General features: G+C 46.9%; 1 protein-coding gene across 2 annotated transcripts in view; it reads left to right on the forward strand.

Moving 5' to 3' along the window:
* STK11IP (serine/threonine kinase 11 interacting protein) overlaps nucleotides 1-19314 on the forward strand; it is a 367631-nt gene that overhangs the window by 41688 nt on the left and 306629 nt on the right. For both annotated transcript variants that reach the window (XR_015308314.1, XM_086954340.1), the window contains exons 2-3: nucleotides 520-583; nucleotides 11137-11339. Coding sequence is in view for 1 of the 2 variants with exons in the window: in XM_086954340.1 (XP_086810466.1) it covers nucleotides 523-583; nucleotides 11137-11339 (264 nt within the window). In the remaining variant the exon portion in view is untranslated. The remainder of the gene's footprint in view (nucleotides 1-519; nucleotides 584-11136; nucleotides 11340-19314) is intronic.

A 19314-nucleotide genomic window follows, 5' to 3' on the forward strand; every position in this document is an offset into this window, starting at 1 on the left:
TGGTTTGTGTTATTGTTTGCTTATTATAGCCTATAAAATATGTTTATTAAAAACATGGCTTAAGGGGGAGCACAGGTACTTTACTACCAGTTAGTAGGAGTAAAGTGCACAGAGTTCTAGAGCCAGCAAAAATGTAGGGATCAGCAAAGGTGAATAAACCAGGGGGTCTACGCAGAGAAGATGGATTTCCTAAAAGTGTCCTGTGTATATTTCCTCCAGTGAGGACTTGGCGAAAGCAGTGTGTTACACCAGTGTATATCCTTTTTATATTTCCTCCTGTGAGTGCTTGGCGAAAGCAGTGTGTCACACCAGTGAATATCTTCTGTATATTTCCTCCAGTGAGGACTTGGTGAAAGCAGTGCGTTACACCAGTGTATATCTTCTGTATATTTCCCACAGTGAGTTCTTGGTGGAAGCCTTGTGCTACACCAGCGCATGTCCTCTGTATATTTCTGGCAGAGCGCTCTGCACAAGACCAGAGCATGTGCAGGAATAATGTCCTCTCATTTCTCTCTTCAGGCCATGTCTCCAGACAGTCATGTGTCCTTGGTCTCCAGTCTTTCTCAGCTCCTTCAGGACTATGGTGAGTGGTGTGCTCTTGCAGACATGGGGGGCGTGGGTTGCATATGCTGCCTCAGAAAAATAGTTCCAAACTGTCTGAAATGGGTCTTTGTTTGTGATCTAGGACATGTGGCCTCTACAGAGTGTGGGGTTGTTTGTTCTGTTTGCTGACTGTGTGCTTTGTTGTCAGGGCTCTTTGGCGAAAGTGATCTCTGGGTTTCTGCCACCCGAAAGCCATGTTAATGAACGGGACGTCTGTTATGTTATGTTATGTTAAGTGGGATTTGTAAAGCACACTGACACCATGGGTTTCCTGGCGCTGGAGACAGAGGTGGGGCTGAGGTCGGAGGAAGCGGAGGTTAGCTGGGAGGGGGAAAGAGGAAGGTTTTGAGCAGTTTCCTGAAATGAAGGAGGGAACTACTGGATTTGATGGACAGGGGGAAAGAGTTCCAGAGTTTGGGGGCTAGGAGAGCGAACCGACGGCCACCAAATTTGTTGGTTTTGGTTTTGGGGACGGCAAGCAGGTTGAGGTGAGCTGAGCGGAGGTTGCGAGTTGGACGGTGTGGGTTGGCGAGTGATGTCAGGAAGGCGGGGCTGGTACAGTGGAGGGATTTGAATGTGAGGCAACCCAACTTGAAAGCCGCCCTCTGTTCTATAGGTAGCCAGTGCAGTTTGTATAGCAGGGGTTTAGCCGACTGCCATTTGGGAGTTTTGTAGTTGAGACGGGCTGCTTGGTTCTGCACGACCTGAAGGCGATGAAGTAGTGAGTTTGGGAGTCCGTAATACAGAGAATTGGAGAAGTCCAGGTGGGAAAGTACCAGGGAGATGATGACCTGGACCAGAGCGGCTGGTGGTAGTAAATGACGGACTTTGCGGATTTTTCGAAGTTGGAACGTACATGATGAGATCACGGTGCCAACTTGGGGTCTGAGGGAGAGTTCGGCATCGATGGTCACACCGAGACTTTGTACAGATTTTGCAGGGATCGGGGGGGGGCCTAGTTTGTTAGGCCAGAGATGCGAGCCCCAGTGGGAGGAGCTGGAACCGGGGAGAAGAATTCAGTTTTCCCGGAATTTAGTTTTAGTTGATTGCAGTTCATCCACTCCTGGATGTGTATCATGGCAGAGTGGAAATTGTCCACAGCGTTCGAGGAGTTGAGTGGAAAGATGATCTGCCGATCGTCCGCGTAGTTGTACACTGTGATGTCCCAGTTTTGAAGCGAATGGATCAGGGGTCGAAGGTAGAGGTTGAATAGCAGGGGTGACAGGGAGGAACCCTGAGGGACTCCACAGGTCGTGGGAATTTTGGGCGCTGTGTAGGGGCCCAAGCGGACGGCTAGTGTTCTGCCGGTCAGAAAGGACTGAGTCCATTTGAGGGCAGGACCCTGGATGCCAGCCTGTTCGACACGGTGAAGAAGGATGTTATGGTCAACCGTGTCGAAGGCGACCGACAGATCCAGGAGTACGAGGCCCTGGGGGGTCCCTGTATCAGCGTTCCTCCTCAGCGTGTCAAGGACGTCTTCCACGCAGGCCACCATAGATGTTCTTTCTAATGAGTCAATCACTTTAGTGCTCCTCAAATCTGTTACTGATACAAAATAGACTGTTTTGGAAGTTTATAAAAAATCTGCTTTTAATGTAAATTCTACATTTATCGAAGCACCACAAACGACAGTGTCTGCATTGCAGGCGTATGCAGGGACTGTGCACTGCATTATTATTACAATAGATGTGCTACGCGGATCCTGAGGAGCCTGGGGATGGAGCAGATCCCCAAAGTGATCCACAATTGATTGGGTGGTCTGAGAAAGCATGGCTTGTTCTCTTCTGACCACAAACGACTCTGAGCACTGGTCGGGCTCCGGCGGTCCTGTGCAGCTGGAAGGAAGGCTGCGACGTGTGACGTGTCGGACGCAGCTGAGACCTGAAGGTACCGAGACACTGACCCACAACGGCCACAGCTTTCAAGGATCTTCAAGACCTGCCAAGAGACCCAGATCATTGCTTCTGTGCGGCCGGAACCTGCCCAGAGATCACCTGCAAGGCTGCCGGACTCCAGTGCATTTCAAAGGTATCCAGCTTCTGTTGATCCAATAATGTTCGGGGAGAGCAGGTAAGGTGAATTAATGCCTGAAATTGGTAGGTTCCCAAGAAGGCTTTTTGGCAATGGAGAAAACACTATTTGCTTAAATGGCACTGGAACAACTCTTGGAAAAGAGAATATTTCAGAATATGAAAGAGCTCGTCGATGATCATCACAGAATTGTTGAAAAAAAACAACCATGCAAAGCTGCAGAGGTCAGCCAGATCTGAGTGAAGAGGTTGAAACAGCAAGTTTGATTGGGTGAAACATTTCTTCAGGGCAGGAGTAGATGGATTCCATGTGCTGCCGAGGTGCACAGAACTTGTGGATGGAATAGCATCAGTATTCACTCCCATTTCTAGTATTACCAGATACCAGATGAACACAAAGTTGGCTTCACAAAAGAAAATGAAGAGGTCTTAAGAGATAATGAGTAACAGGAAAGAGGACAAAGCAGGAGGACCTACAACTTCTAGTCTGAGAGCAGCAGAGGCCCAACCACTCCAGAGTTTGGCACTTTCAGTGTGTTAATGTCTGAATTTGCTTTTTCAAATGCACCCAGTTTATTGATGCACAGCAGAGTATCAGCAGAGCTCAATGACAATACATTACTTTGTAACACTAAAAATTGCAGTTAAACTTTGACTATCTAGACAAGCTTCTATACTACAGGCTGAGGATGGCGTGCCGTGCAGCCTTCCCCTCCTTTCCACAGGAACCTACGCTATGCACAACACTATCGCTACCTCTCACCCTCACCTCAAATAAACACATCATCAAAAAACTCTATACCACCACGCAACTTTCACCCCCACCTTTCTTGTTTCCTTCGCTAGAGCGAAGGAGGAATCTGTTCTTCAAACCCCACTTTCAGATACTTACACTTAATACCCCTCCTGGGGTAAAGGCCGTCAACCATCAACTCTCCAGCCATCTCTGTCCTGGGCTTTTCTTTCAATCTGACTCCAGGTGTAACCCATCTCCTTGCAGTCAGCCTAGAGGCCTCCGTGCCAGGTGTGTTTTTGGCCTTCCTCTTTTCCTTTCCCTTGACTGTTCCTGGTCAGGGCTTGCCTGGCGGTGTGTGAAGCGAACTTGCAGATGGTGTGACCTATCTAGCCCCAGCGTCTTCATGATTTCTTCATTAGCAGGGAGTTGCAAAGTCTGCTGCCATAGGTCATTGTTGTGTTTGACAAGTGGATTTGGAGAATTTTCCTCAGAAAGATGTTGATTAGGCCTGGGTGGTAAATTCTGCTCTGCTTGCGAGAACGCAGAATTGCCAAACATTCCACGATCTGCGGCTTTGCAGAATTCTTTGCTTGTTCGCGCTTTCAAAATGCGTGTTCGCAAGATATTTCTCCCCGAGCACGCAAGCAGCGTTCACAAACAGGAAAAAAGCATTGCGAAAGGGCAGAACAAGCCATTCCGCATGTTCGTGGAACTTGTGCGTGCTTCCGGAGATTTTTTACCATTTCGCAGAGCTTTGCGTAGCACGACTACGCAAATTCCGCCCACCCCTACTGTTGATGAAGGTCTTGACTTTGTTGGTGGTGGTCACTGTTGTCCTCCAAGTTTCTGCTCCATACAGAAGGACCGATTTTATATTGGTGTTAAATGCCTGATCTTGGTTTGCAGCGTTATGTCCCTGGAGCTCCAGATCGTCTTTAGATGAGTCAAGGCAGCCCTTGCTTTGCCGATTCTTGCCTTGACGTCGGGGTCTGTACCTTCCTGCTTGTTTTTGTTGTCCTGCTTGTCTGGGAAAATGCCCAGGTAGGTGCACCTCTTCCAGTGCATAGCCTGCAAGTGTGACTGCCTTCAGGATCGTGATGTTTCCTCTGTAGATGTTGAAGCCAAGCTGTGCTGATGTGACTTATACGTTCTCGGTCTTCTCTTGTATCTGTTTAAATGGGTAAGGGAGAGTAGGGCCAGGTCGTCGAGCTGCATCCACAGTTTCCACTGGATCCCCTTTCTACTCCTTGATCTGGATTTCTTCATGATCCAGTCTATGGCCAGCTGGAAGACCATCACCTTATCACGGTCAAGCGAAGGCTAAAGCTAAATATGAAGGTGGCATGGATGTAACCGACAAACAAACGGCAATGATATAACACTACTCTTCTCAAAGATGCACAGAAATGTAGTGAGTACTACATCATGCCCAGTAACATGTTTCAAGTCCTGCAAGAACTATAGGACAACAGGGACCCAGTAGAAAGTCGGTGGGAGAAGGTCAAAGAAACAGTGGCATCAACCGGCTAGGAGGTACTGGGTCCCAAGAAACACCAGCATAAAGAAGGGATCTCCACTGAGATTTTTTGCAAAATGCAAGCGAGAAAGGAAAATAAATCTTCAGTCAACACCAGCTGAACAAACAGAAAAAGAGAAAGAATAATTGGGAATACACCAAAAACAAGGAAGCAAATAGCAACTTGAAAGCAGACAAGTGATGATTCATCGAAGGTCTTGCCACAGAAGCCCAGGAAACTGCAAGCCATGAAAACTAGAAAGAACTCTACGACATAACAAGAAAATCTCCAGCTGATACAGCAAGCCAGAAAGACCTGTTAAAGACAGCTGGGAAGAAAATCATAGGTAGCAAAGACCAACAACCAAGAGGGTTGGAGCACTTTGAAGAACTGCTGAACCAGCCGTGCCGCAGTCTCCACCAGACATACAGCCAACCGACAAGGACTTTCCAATCGTCTGCATCAGACCAACCAAGGAAGAAATGCGGCAGCCATCAAGCATCCGAGAAATGTGAAGGCAGAAGAACCTGACCACATTCCTGCAGAAGCACTAAAAGCAGACCTTGAAGCATCAGTAGACATGCTCTACCCCATGTTTGGAAGGATCTGGGCAGAGGAAACGGTGCCGTCAGACTGGAATAAGGGATATGTCACCAAGATCCTCAAGAAATATGACCTGAATACCTGCGCAAAGCACAGAGAGAGATTTCTCCTATCAACTCCAGACAGAAGGTTAAAAAGAGTCATCCTGAACCGATTGAAGAACAAGCCAATGCTCAGTTGTGATAACGGCAAGCACGGATCCTGCACAGACCAGACTGCAACACAGCACATCATCAATGAGCAGTTGAAGGAGTCGAACTCCCTCCTCTGTCAACTCCCTTGACTAGGAGAAGGCATTCAACCGCACAAACAGAGCCCCTTCCTCCGCCATTGCAGTGTGTAGGAAGCTGGCTCTGTATACACCATACATAAAATGAGGTATGGTGTGCACAGTGTCCAGTGGATCCCAAAAGGCTTTACAGAAGTTAAAGTAGATAACACCATACTCTCTTTTTGTGGTAGTGTGGGTGAGCAGTGAGGCTTATCAGAGGGTTGTGTTAAGCATTTGTTGTTACACGGATAGTCAAGAAAGGGGAGAGGATGTGGTCTGTTGGCTAGACTGCAGACTTTGGTGCTGGAAAGTAGGGTTCGAGCCTCAGGGTCACGTCCACATCCTGTGATTCTGGGCAAATCACGTAATCTCCCCGTGCATGAATGTGTAATGTAAATACGGTGCTCACGAAAAGCGCTCCAATACCGTTGGGTTAAGTTTGTGCTATATAAATATGCAAAAAAAATGAGGCACACTCTCAATGTCTAACACCAAGTACAATGTTTGTATGAAAATATTATTTTAGAACCAAAAGTTTGAATATATACTTTAAAATGCTTTTACCATAGCCATTCAATTTCAAAAGGCAGTGCAGTACTTCTTTAAAAATACTTTTGCAATGTAATTCAATTTCAAAGGCAATGTTAACCAAGGTTTCGCAATGGCACGCAATGCATTTCCTTAGAAGAAATTGGACACAGCAGGAAAACATGCAACGCACAGGATATGGTGGTACACCAATGAGGAGCAGACAGGTAGAGGGTTTAAGTCCAAGGTAAGTCTTGCGTGAAACTCCTGAGTTTTGTCAGGAGAACGTGACAAAAGAACAGTGTATCTGGCGAGCTACCAAAAGGGGCCACTTGGATGAAAGCTTTAAAAAGGGACTTCCAAGGAAGTCCAAGTTCTCCCCGGAGAGAGAGAAGGTGACAAAGGTCGTGGGACCTAGGGCCATAGCAGGTTTTCAGGTGATGCTGCACGGGCAGGTAGCAAAAACCACAGTTGATGAAAGACATGGCTTGGCAGTTCGGGCTAGACCGTTCCCATGAGGCACAGGGTCAAGGCTGATTTGCATATGGCCATGTCTGAACTGGGGTGGTGTGGAGTACAAAAAAACGATGGATTTAGGCCCAGATCTCTGTACTGGGGTGAATGTATGACATTGCTCTGCATTCTGTCCATCAACTGTTGTTTTGCATTCGGACGGGCAGGTAGCAGCACAAATAGGACAGCTTGACACTGCGCACAGAGGTGCACTTTGTGGCCAGAGCCGGCACGTTTCTTGTTCGGTTCCCTTGTCTTCTGGGACACTTAGAAAGTTAGTCTCTGGAAGCTAGGTGTCCCTTGAGGGGTGCTGACATGTTGGCAAGTTGGAGCCTGCTAGGACTGGTTTCATATCAAAGTTCAGCCCTCAGCGCTTTCAGATAGGCTGGGCGGAGCAAAAACACGGTACCGGACTTTGTGGATTTTTGCAGCTGCAGGATTACAGTACTTTTGTCCAGAGGAAGATTGTTTGTGATTCACGAAGTCTGTCAGCACTCTGGGGGTTGTAGAGCCTCACACATGCAAGAGTGGCTGTTAAGGGAGGAGGCGATTCTCGAGTCCCAGTGTGGTAGGCAGGGGGTTGGTGCCAAAATTCCTCTTAGGATCTTCAGTTGTCGCTCCAGCAGCATTCCCTCCCCTTCTTCGTTTCTTGGTCCATAGAATCTGGTGTTCTGGTTCAGGGAAGCCCCTAAATACTACATTTAGGCGTGTTTGAGGGGAGTAACCGCCATGGGGCAATGGGCCCTTTACCTTGGGGTGGTTCCAACCCCTAAATGCCAGCCTCCAGTTGGTGGGGTGATGGGGGGGGGGGGGGCAGTTCCCTAAATCCTATTGGCTATCTTTCCCCCATCTTCAAGATGGTGGAAAGTGAATGTTGTGCTTTACCTTGCTTCCCCTACCAGAGGGGTGGGGTTGGCAGAGGAGGGCGCTCCTTCTGCCTAGTGTGGGTTTCCCGCCTTTCTTCCTGCCAAAAGGGGCAGGGATAGGAAGGGGGGGGTCTTCTCCTGTTACAGGAGAAGCAGGAGGAGGTTAACAAAGGGCGCTGAGCTCTTTGAAGCTCATTGAATCAGATTACTCATACCGCCTGGGAGGGAGTGTGGAGCCCTCCGCCCAGCACACGCTTTGTTCTGGGCGCTGAGAGCGCTGGCTCTCACCCCAGGTGTCCAGAACAACATATCAGGGCAGCAGGCTGCCACAGATGATTCAACTAACACCCTAGAGCTGTTGTTTGTTCAGCAGATTCCTCTAAGGGAACCCCTGAGTGCATTTTATAATCCAACACTGGCTTCCGTGTGGGTTTATTCTGCTGAGCAGTTTGATACCAAACTTTCAGTAAAGCCATCCTGGAGCTGTGGAGTTCGTAATGATAAACTCCCAGCCCGTGTACTTAATATGGCTCCACTGCACTTACAATGTCTGACAATGGACTTGGACTCTGTAGGGTCATATCTGCTCTTGCAGTATGTTCACCAGTGGTACAGTCCACCCTGCCTAGGGCTGTAAGGCCTGCGAGAGGGGTGACTTCTCAATGCCACAGGCAGTGTTTTGTAGGCCTGGCACACAGTGTGCCATGTTGACTCTTTAGTTTTATCTGCACCAAAACGCACAGTCTGCAATGGCAGTATGTATGTGTTAGGTGAGGGGTCTCTGTAGGTGGCACAATACATGCTGCAGCCCTTAGGGACCCTCTCTGGTCACAAGGCCCTTGGTAGCACTGGTACCTCTTATAAGGGGCTTATATGTGTGCCAGAGGTGTTCCAATTGTGGAAACAAATGTACAGTTTTGGGAAAGAACACAGGTACTGGGAACCTCGTTAAATGGAACCCAGTGCACCTCAGTCAAAGTTGCATCTGAGTCAGGCAAAAAGGTGTGTGTGGGGGGCGGGGGGTACTGGAACAGAAACCCGCTTTCCTACTCTGTTCCAAATAAACTTGTAAGAATCATCAGGAACTCTTACGAGGGAATGACCTGCAGGATTATCCATGGAGGACAACTCACGGAAGCCTTCCAAGAGAGGATCAGAGTCCGCCAGGGTTCTTTGCTCTCACCACCGCTTTCAGATAAGGTCTGTTTTTTTTTTCCATGTGCACAGATCGGGCGATCTCCCCCAAGAATAGACTACAATTGCTTCACTTCAAATTCCTAATTTAGTTCTACAGTGCCTCTGTGCTCCTTATGAAGAGAAGCTTGATCAATGCTGCGGCCAATCAGAGCTACCGCAGCCTTGGAGTCCGTTTTCCTCTATTTACTGACTGGAAATATTTAATCACTTATCCCTAACGTTCGAGGTACACTCACAGCCATCACCACAACTGGCGCTATTGAGCTACACCTACACATTCACCCTCACCAAAGGAACTCGACAGTTGGCTTCTATAGTGCACCTACTCACGAAAAGGAGTGTGTGTGTGTGTGTGTGTGTGTCTGTCTGTCTGTGGGTTTAGTGCTCCCAGAGTCAGCCCAGGGACGCATGGCCCCCTTAAACTGTTTCTTGAATTTTACAACGCTCCTAGAGGGCAGCTCCCCTACATCAGGACGGTAGAGAGGTGCAATATCCTTAGATATTCCAAAGAGGGATGGATGGGGTGGACCTCCAGACGGGGTGACAGGTGACTCAACAGGGTATGTGCCTTAACTCTCATCATGTAACTGCTCTACTTAGATGCCCGCCCTTATGCTCAGGGATTATTTTGTATCGCTGCATTATATAGCCTGTGGATTTACCACTGTCGCAGGGTTTTTTTCTTATGTTGCATTACTTTTGGAAACTCAATACATAAATTGTAAAAAAAATAATAATAATTAATACCATCATAGCTGTCTACTTTTCTGATCTTGTAAACAATACATTTCACAAATTCAAAGTAGACAAACCCTTGTCTTCAGTTTCCAAGCATGCTCAGACTTTGCTTGCTCTGCAATTGTGTTTTAACTGCAACTGTTCTCCAGGTACAACCTAGGTTTGTAAAGTGTCCATGATTTAGTCCGCTGGCTTCTCCAGGTGCCTTTCCAGTTTTTAGTCTCACTGTGGCCGCAATGCCTCAAGTCAGCTTGTAGGAAGAGCGAAGGCTGGAGTTTCTCCCCTAGCTTATCTACACTGATCCCATGCCCCCTGTACCAGACCTGGTTGATAGGCGAGGCCTTCAAGCCCAAGCCAGTGGGCGCTCTCTGAGGTTGCTCTTTGGGACAACATGTAATCCTTCTCATAGCCTGCATACTGGATTCTCTGGGCCCGGGAAGCGGTCTTGGATTCTTCGTTCTTTATAGCATTGGTGCGTGAAGTCTGTTCACTGTGGGTCGATCCAACTTTGATGTACTTAATGTTTGCAAGAAAGTACATTTCTTTTTTTTTTTAGTAAAAAGGTTTGTATAGATTTTTTTGAAAGAGGCCACAGTTTTTAATAAACCCTGCCTTTTCTGCTGACTAGTGAGTGGCGGTTGACACCTGTGAAGTATGCTTGTGGATGGGTTCTGTATTAGTAGGTGTAACACAGTAGAGTTGACTGGGATCTGGGCCATTCCCATGTTCTTCTGCGCCCAGTGACAAGCTCTGGGCTTGGAGTCTGGATGTGCACTGCTTCAAACATATTTTCTTCCTCTCTAAGCTGTCCTTTCCTTGTGATCTTGTACTTCAGGGCTCAGCCGAACATCACCATCCTGTGATTTTGTGAGTTTCTTTCATTCTTGACGTGTCTGATTGCAGCAGGGGTTTTGTCATTTACTTCTCCTTCTCCATGTGGTTTAAACTAGAATTGAGTTGTGGTTTTGCTGGAGATAAAGTGTTGTTTGTGCTGACTCGGAGCGAGGCGGACGGATAAAGATTTAAGTTGTGACATGACTTGCCTATCCACATGTGCCTGTGGATCTTGTAGAGCACTGTATATAGAGATTGGCCCAGTCAAGGCTACTAGGCACTGCTTGAAGTCTTCTCGGAACATGCATCAAGTCCAGACTCTTCTTTCTCAATACATCAACCCCCACCCACCCACCTTCTCATCCCCTTATTCTGCTTCAAAGGATTTATTGTTAAAGTTATTCTAAAGAACCATTTTTCTCCTCGGGAATAGATGCAAGTTCAGAGTACTGGGTGCTTCTGGATAGTGATTAAAACAGATCATGGAAAAAAGCACCTTGATATTCTGTGCCTCTGCCATGGTCTTAAGGCGCTATGAAGCGCACAAGTTCATTGGTTGAGGTGAATGATGCGTTGGGTTGGGGTTCAAGCGTGTTGTCTGCCTCAGGTGCCTACACTCCTCTCGTTGCTTGGTTTGTGATTCAATGTGTGACCTGTGGACGCTTGGTGGATTGCTTCACTCCTTCTCTCCTCTCTGCAGGTCACTTAGTTGTGGAGGGCACCAGCACTCTGACGCTGCTCACGCCCGTCCTCCAGCATCTGACGCAGCTCTTCGAGCAACACCTTCTGCCGCGCACCCAGACCCACGGCTTCATAGCGCTACCTTCGCACCCCGCAGACTCTGCTGCCATTCTACAGGCTCAATTCCTCTTCGATGTGTTGCAGAAAAGCCCTTCATTGAAGGTATGGAGGAAGTGATGGGGGCTGGGGAGGAAGGGTGGGTTGGACTAGTTTGAAGTGGGACGAAGTGTGGTATCTACGGAATAGAACTTTAAAATGGTGGGGGGGGCTCCCAAGCGATTTACCCTCCCTCACACACAGCAGGAAGGCTATGGACCGCAGCAGTGCATGCTTCTCGACATGAATACAAAGCTTTGCTCGGACCTTCACTACATATCAAGGACTGAGGTAGGAGAATGCTCCGCACATACAGTTTTGCATCCCTACTGAAAATTCTTATCTCGCCAGACTAGGGGATGGTCGCTTACCGCGGTGTGCTCCTCATGTAAAACGTAAAATGCAAACCATCATAGACTAAGGGATGGTCGCGTACCGTTGTGTGCTCCTCATGGATACTTAAAATGCAAACCATCATAGACTAAGGGATGGTCGCGTACCGCGGTGTGCTCCTCATGGATACTTAAAATGGATACTTAAAATGCAAACCATCATAGACTAAGGGATGGTCGCGTACCGCAGTGTGCTCCTCATGGATACTTAAAATGGATACTTAAAATGCAAACCATCAAAGACTAAGGGATGGTCGCGTACCGCGGTGTGCTCCACATGTATACGTAAAATGCAAACCATCATAGACTAAGGGATGGTCGCGTACCGCGGTGTGCTCCTCATGGATACTTAAAATGGATACTTAAAATGCAAACCATCATAGACTAAGGGATGGTCGCGTACCGCAGTGTGCTCCTCATGGATACTTAAAATGGATACTTAAAATGCAAACCATCAAAGACTAAGGGATGGTCGCGTACCGCGGTGTGCTCCACATGTATACGTAAAATGCAAACCATCATAGACTAAGGGATGGTCGCAGTTAGAAGGGCGGCCCCAGAGGTCAGGTTACGTCTACCCGACTGCTCCGTGACCCACCTCTCCCGTCAATAATGCCGAGCCTGGACGAGAGGTCCCCACTCGGGAGGACTATGAGTAATGAATGGTAAACACTGAGACCACACCACACTTACGAACGGACACCACACTGTAGGTTTTCAGTAACACGTTCTTTATGAACAGGAAAAGGAATCAGCCCTCTTATTTACAGGCGATCGAGGGATCGTAAAGTTTCAGCGATTCGGGTAACAGGGAAGCAGGGCAGTCTCAGTTGTTTGGCCAGTACAATGCGTACCCTGCGCACTGCTCTCAATCCTCGAGCCGGGGGGCTACGGGGGATGATAGTCGTACTGGATGTCCTACTCACTTCAGGTTAACTCAGTTCGTAGTGGTAGCGTCGATGGTATAGCCAGACCAGAGTACTCCTCGAGCCGCGACGAAGTCAGTAGGGCTCGGTTCCGTAGATAGTTCTCGAGGAGCCGCGACCACGTCAGCAGGGCTCGGGATGTTCGATGAAGATCTTTAAGGTTCAAGATCGAGCCGCGACGAGGTCAGCAGGGCTCCGATGTTCCGGTTCCGTAGGTACGAGGAAGAGCCGCGACAGCGTCAGCAGGGCTCGAAGGGTTTCAAAGTTCAGTTTTCCCAAGGGTCAGCCGCGATCAGATCAGCAGGGCTTTCTTGTCCAGGATACAACTGCCCGCTAGTTCAGTGGCTCTTTGATGTCTGAACCCCCGCAGGCGGAGGTCTTAGGCCTTGGGGGCTGGTCGTTGGTGAGGTCCGGCGGTTGGCCCTTGATCTCTTTGAGGATGCGTCCGGGAATTTCCAGACGCCCAGCAGGGTTTGGAGCCAGCACTCGGGGAGGCCAGAGGTGCGATCGAAACCGGCTCCCAGGGGATGGCAAGATGTGTGACAGAAACCAGTCTCTCAGGGGAGGCCGGAGGTGTAATTGAAACTCCCTGTCTTATCTCACTCGGGGAGCCCTCACCCTCCCAGCGGGGGCTGGTGTGTCTGGAGCCTGAGTGTCGCTGGGGCTGGGGGTCATGCTAGGCCTAGGGAGAAGGGATCTCAGGAAGGGAAAATGGCTGCCGGTGGGCCTATGGGGCCATGCAGGGTCTGGCGCGCAGGGCCGGTGAAGAGTACGGGGGTATGCCGGGGCTGGTCATCGGCGTTTGGGCAGACATGGATAGCACGACCAGGGATTTCTGGGTGCGGGGCTGAGCTAATGGGGCGCTGAGGATCGGGGGGAACCACGCCACGAGGCCAGGTCCAACAGTCGCGTACCGCGGTGTGCTCCTCGTGTATACTTAAAATGCAAACCATAACCAAGGGGCACTGTTTCACAGCATAGCCTTTCCCAAGCTCCACCAGAAAATAAACCTTTCAGGGAAAAGGAATACAAATATAACTTACCAAAAAAACTGAGAAATGGAGAGACTGTATGCCATTGTGAAAGCACAGCTGGAGAGAGCATGGTTAGACTGCCTTGGAGGGTGATTGAGGTCTTTGAAAAATCCTTGTAGTGACCGAGAGGCTGCGCTTTGGCGGCAGAGAGTCCAACGATGGGTAGATTTGAAGATTCAGCTTAGTCTGCCGAGTCTAGGGAATGCTCAGCGTCAGATGAGAGGTTTGTGAATGTGGAGCCCGACTCTCCTTGGCCTCCATCCCCATCGATCTGCAGACTATATGCCCAATGAAGTAGGTCATGCAGTTGAACTTAAACTGACATTTCTGATGCAGGGAAGGCCAGTGGAGAGGAAGAGCGCAGGGATAGGGATCAGATTCCCTTACATGAACCACCAACGAGCGATCGCCGCATGAATAAGACTTTAGAGTCAAAACCTTTAATGAGCTCTTCCTCAATGATCAGACCTTAAACAGCTAATCTGAAGTCAAAATGATAAAGGACTGAAAGCAAATCAAGGCATTAAAGCTTGTAGCTGTGCCTTACCCATGTTTTGTTGATGGAGAGAAAGATATCTTACAAGATGGGAGCGTTGAACATTTGAAGCAAAAGTACAATGGGGTGATATTGGCTCGCGCCTTGATAGGAACTGCTCATAAGTGAGGGGATTGGAGGCAACTTTGAAACTCTTAGGACATCTGCAGCTTGAATGTTCTTTAGATTAAATGCAAGATACCAAGTTCTTCAGTTTAATATGTGCTTTGTACATTCTCATCAAGATCTGGAGTTCTTCAAACAATTCCTTTGTGGAGTTTCCCCGAAAAGTTTTCTCTTTTTCGTATCACTGCTGTTACTGTGCAAGGCATCAGAATGCCAAAGTGCTGAAGGTTGAGGAAGACTTTAGCAGAAGTGAAGGGGAGCGAGTCGCGAGCTCCCATGAGAGCTGGAGCTCACAAGTAAAGCTCTTCTGTTTCCAGTTCAACATTCAAACAACAGATATCATGGGCGTCTGCAGTAGATCGGAAGGGTTCTGCTGGAACGTTTTTAAAATATTTTTTTCTAAAAGCCACATTATTATTCAGCTCAAGTGCAGGTGAGTTTTAATGAGGGCAAGAATAATTGATGAAAAAATAGCCTCACGTTCTGGCCGAAATTAGTTGGTCTTGGAGTACAAATATGCAGTTAAATAGAAATGTGTCCTTGGCTGTGACAAGGAGATGCTACACACTTAATGCAACCCAGTTCCTTATTGCAGTTAAGCTGAAAATAGTGATTTTCTTTCTAAAGCTTCATAGAATCTCCCCACAAAATTGAGTGTACGACGGTGCTCTGAAGGAAACCATCAAATAAATGATCACGTGCGAGTAGTGGCAGTGTATATAAGGTGATCGTGAACAGAACTAAGGTTAGTAACTTTAGCAGACAAAGATTATGTCTGGAGTGCTACACCTCAGACTCCTTTTCCCTCTGGGTTTAGATGACCACAGCTGTTCTGCCAAATTGAGCTAGAAAAGAGACTTTAAGGCAAGATCATTTATAATAAATCAATGTTGGTGTTTATGTTGGTATTGTAGATGAGCAAGCGGCTTTTGAAGTAAAGGTTTTGACAGAGTGGGACGTGTGCAGGTACTCGCCCGGATGAAGCGGCTTTGTTTGCCCTTCTTCATAGTATAAGGGAACCCTCAGGCCTTGCTTTTTATAACAGAAATGTCTGATGAGGTCTTTAATGATTTACAAAGAAGCAATCTTAAAGTCTGAGAGTGGAGGATTGGATTTGGGCTTCTTAAGCGTATGAAAAGGTTTCGTACAGCTGAGTGGGTGGCAGGTGATTGCACTTGGTTGATAGTGTATGGATTGTATTAGTTTATCACTAGTTTTTTATAGTGTAGACAATACAACAGTTTTTCCTGAGCACTTTACATTTTTAAAGAAGTTTCACTATTACAATGATGGACAATCAACTTACTCATCACAGGCCAGAACCAGAAAAGCATGTGTGTGAGCATTGATAGGAAGAGCACACCGGTGCTATGACATATTTAATAGTTACATTAAAAAAAGTAACATTTAAGTGGATGAGTGCGCTGAGCAGATAGGGATGAACCCCAGGAGCTTGGTGATTCACACGTATGGATGCCACTGGAACTGGAGGTCCTTCAGGCTTTTAAGTGATCATAGACTGGGTTTGCCTGGATCCGAGGTGGATGCAGCTGCTGGTTTTCGCAGCAGTCCCTGTGAGGGGTTCGGCGACGGTTTGTTTTTTGAAAATATACATTATCAGGACTTCAGATGGAATGCGTTCCCTGTTCATTCAGCTATGTTTCTGTCGGTGCCCTTGAGAAGAGCTTTGTGTACAATACAGCTTGGCTTGTAAATGCTCCTCGCTTCGATGAGCAGCCGTGGAAGAGTAACAAGTACAGGAGTAACGTGTCCAAAGGGCCTCATCCCTACTACCAGCCTAGCTCCTCTGTGGTGCTGCAATAGTGGTTCTTTGGAATCCTGGGTAGGGGTGAAACTTCATATCTGGGACTTTAAAGAACTAGGTCTTTGGATACCAGTTTCAAGTCCTGTTCTGAAACGTAGCGTTTAATGCCCATTCGGAGCCTTTGTTGATGTTGGGTGCATTTTTCCTCTTGCCCTAATGCGGGGTTCTTTTAGCCCTTGGTAATTGCTAGTGGCTGTGTGCGGTCAATGAGAGAAGTTGACAATCTAAGAAATGTGTAGGTTCACGTCAAGATTGAACCAGAATGAAGCTGTGGGAAGCTGGAGGGGGGGGACATAAGAAGACATTCTTATTTTATAGGGTTCACTTTGAGAGGGCGGCCGGACATCCAGGATTGAACTAATGATCAGGGGTGCGATGTCTTTGATGGATAGCGCTTTTATATACAGCTAGGGATCGTTGACCTATAGGTGATAAGAGACATCAGGGAGAGCTACGGTGTTCTACATAGAGGTTGATTAGTGTGGGGAAAGGAGAAAGCCAAAGTATGTTTTACAGCAGACAATTCAGGTTGGCTGTTGTTCATTTTTTATTTCATGGTTCACATCTTCAAGGAAACGTAGCTCTAATCGACTTCCCTGCCTATCACCGTTCATTCTTTTTGAATGTTGAAAATAGTGCGGCAACGAGTGCTTTAAATGCTGTGGATAGGGAGGCTGAGGAAGCGATGGTCTCCGTTATCTAGGAATAGAAGTTCATTGTAGATAATTTGTTGAATGGCTATCTCTGCTCCACAACTTACCCTGAAATCTGACTCCAGATTGTTGAATAGGTCATTCTCCAGTTTGTGTTGGTTACTCTGCTCTCATTTGTATTCGTACTGCAAAGGTTATTTAGTCGTCTGGCTCTAGTAATATTTACTTACAAGAGGGCTTGCATAGCGTATTTTTAGGCAGTCTGATGTCTCACCCATTTTTGAGGAACATGTTTAAAAGGTTCCTCTTTTAAGAGGGCACAGATTTTAGTGTCCCTGGATTTAAGTCTGAGAAATGTAAATGGGAGCTTAGTCTTGGCTATTGTAGTCTTGATTTGGGGGATCTTTTAAAGTAAGATTGCCAGTTCTGGTCTCACTGTGTTTGTGGTTGAAAGTGTCAACCTCCTTCTCTTTTATTTTTTTGTCCTTTGCAATGAATTATGGAAATGTCTTGCTCAGAGGTAGATTATAGGAATTGTTTTCTGTCTAATGTTTTCATTTTATTTCTTCAGACACTTTTTGACTAGATCATCTTCCATTTTGACGAAAGAAGATTCTGCCTCAAAATTGTTTGTTTTTTAGTATCTGCCTCACCACACAGGTTTTCAAGGCCTTTCAAATTGGTGCTCAATTCTTTCCGAACCGCTCATAAATGTTCTATCTTTCTTACATTGCTTGATGTAACCAGGGTGAGGTTTCTTTTAAATTTGTCTTTGTAGTTTTTGAGGGCCAGGATAATTTGATATTGGCCACAGGGCACTGTTGTAATGCCTTATGGGTGGGTTTATCTCTTGGTGAGGGCAGGGTGAGTCTATCAATGTGAGTGGTGACTAATTTTATGTGATTTTGTATATTCTCTAAACTTGTGGATACACTGCAATTTGAAAATCAGGCCTCTCTGCAAGCGGCAGAATGAGGGCTCTGTGTGTTTTTAAAATACCCCTCACACACTATGAATCCCATAGTGTCATTCTCCCATCATTGGGGTCTTCCCGCCCCTCTACGGGGCGGGGCGTGCTTCGACCTATGAGTGACGCTGGAGCACTTATATTTTTGACAATAGGCTATGTGATGTGATGAGGATAGTGATATGTGTTAGGGAGTGTAGGGACCTATTTACGTGAATGGTAGTGTAAAAAAGGGTAAAAATTCCCTGGCTAGTCGAAAAAAATAACTTTAATGGCTTCGCAAGCTGGGAACATTAAAAAGGGGGTTAGTAAGTAGAATTACAAGTGTGGTCTACTTTGTGGACATGACATGTTTCATAGGCAGACCCCTCCTGCCTACTCATCAGGACCTCTGTTGATCCCTACAAAAAAACTCAATTCTAAACTAAATGTTAAATGCCTATGGTCCTAAAACTTAACAGCAAAAATCGGCTGCTAGGTTTAGCTTCGGGCTTGAGTTGGCCCTTAGTGAGGCATTATCATGAAAAATTACCTAATATGGTCTATTTGAAGCGTGGTGATAGGGCCTCATGAGCCTGCGCCTTAGGGTGATTAGTTGACTGGTTAGTGACCGCATGCCTAATCTGGCTTTATTCCATACCCTTCGGCAGCTCATTTTACATGTTCCCAGCTTGCGAAGCCATTAAAGTTAATTTTTTCGATTCATAGTGTGTGAGGGGTATTTTAAAAACACACAGAGCCCTCATTCTGCCACTCGCAGAGAGGCCTGATTTTCAAATTGCAGTGTATCCACGAGTTTAGAGAATATACAAAATCACATAAAATTAGTCACCACTCACATTGATCGAATCCCATTGTTTACAAGTCTAGTTCAGGAGGGTGATTCTATCATCTTCTCTACACTTCCCCAATTGATTTTTTGGTCAGGGTGAGTGTCAGGGTGAGTATGCAGAAATTAAGCCATTGATGTATTTATGTCTCTAAAAAGCATTGCAAGAAAACCTGAGTCACTTACAGTTTTAGGTGATAGAGTCGGGTCATCTATTAGTACCTTTCCATTAGGCCCATTTTAATAAGACTGTCTTTTGCTTTAGGTTGGAGTAAAGGTTCTTGTTAGTGCATAATGGGGACAGTTGTAAGACCACTGTGTCCTGGTTGTCCATGTAGGAGAGTAGGGTCTGCTTCCTATGGTCACCCCCACTTTTTGCTGTGATACTCTGGTTTTTCGACTTTAGTGTGGTTGTGGGCCTGCTAATCAGACCCACAGCCCAGCTGTTCTCTCTCTAAATTCATAGCATGTACTTTAGGTACATACCAGATTGGGTATTGGGTCACCTTTGTGAGCCCCTGTAAAGTGTACCATAGGTACCCAGGGCATAGGTGCATCCAAGGCCTACAAGGGGCTGCAGCATGTATTATGCCACCCCTGGCTGGCCATCCAAATTGACACAACTGGCAGATCACTCAGCTGGGGCAAGGTTGTGTAATCACCCCTTGCTTAGGTATAGTATCCCTATACCTACCATTACATATAGACACCTATATACCTATAAGTCACTCCTATGGCAGGCCTTGACAATCCT

Source organism: Lissotriton vulgaris, chromosome 2_1 (genome assembly GCF_964263255.1).
Source record: "Lissotriton vulgaris chromosome 2_1, aLisVul1.2, whole genome shotgun sequence".
Classification (NCBI taxonomy): domain Eukaryota; kingdom Metazoa; phylum Chordata; class Amphibia; order Caudata; family Salamandridae; genus Lissotriton; species Lissotriton vulgaris.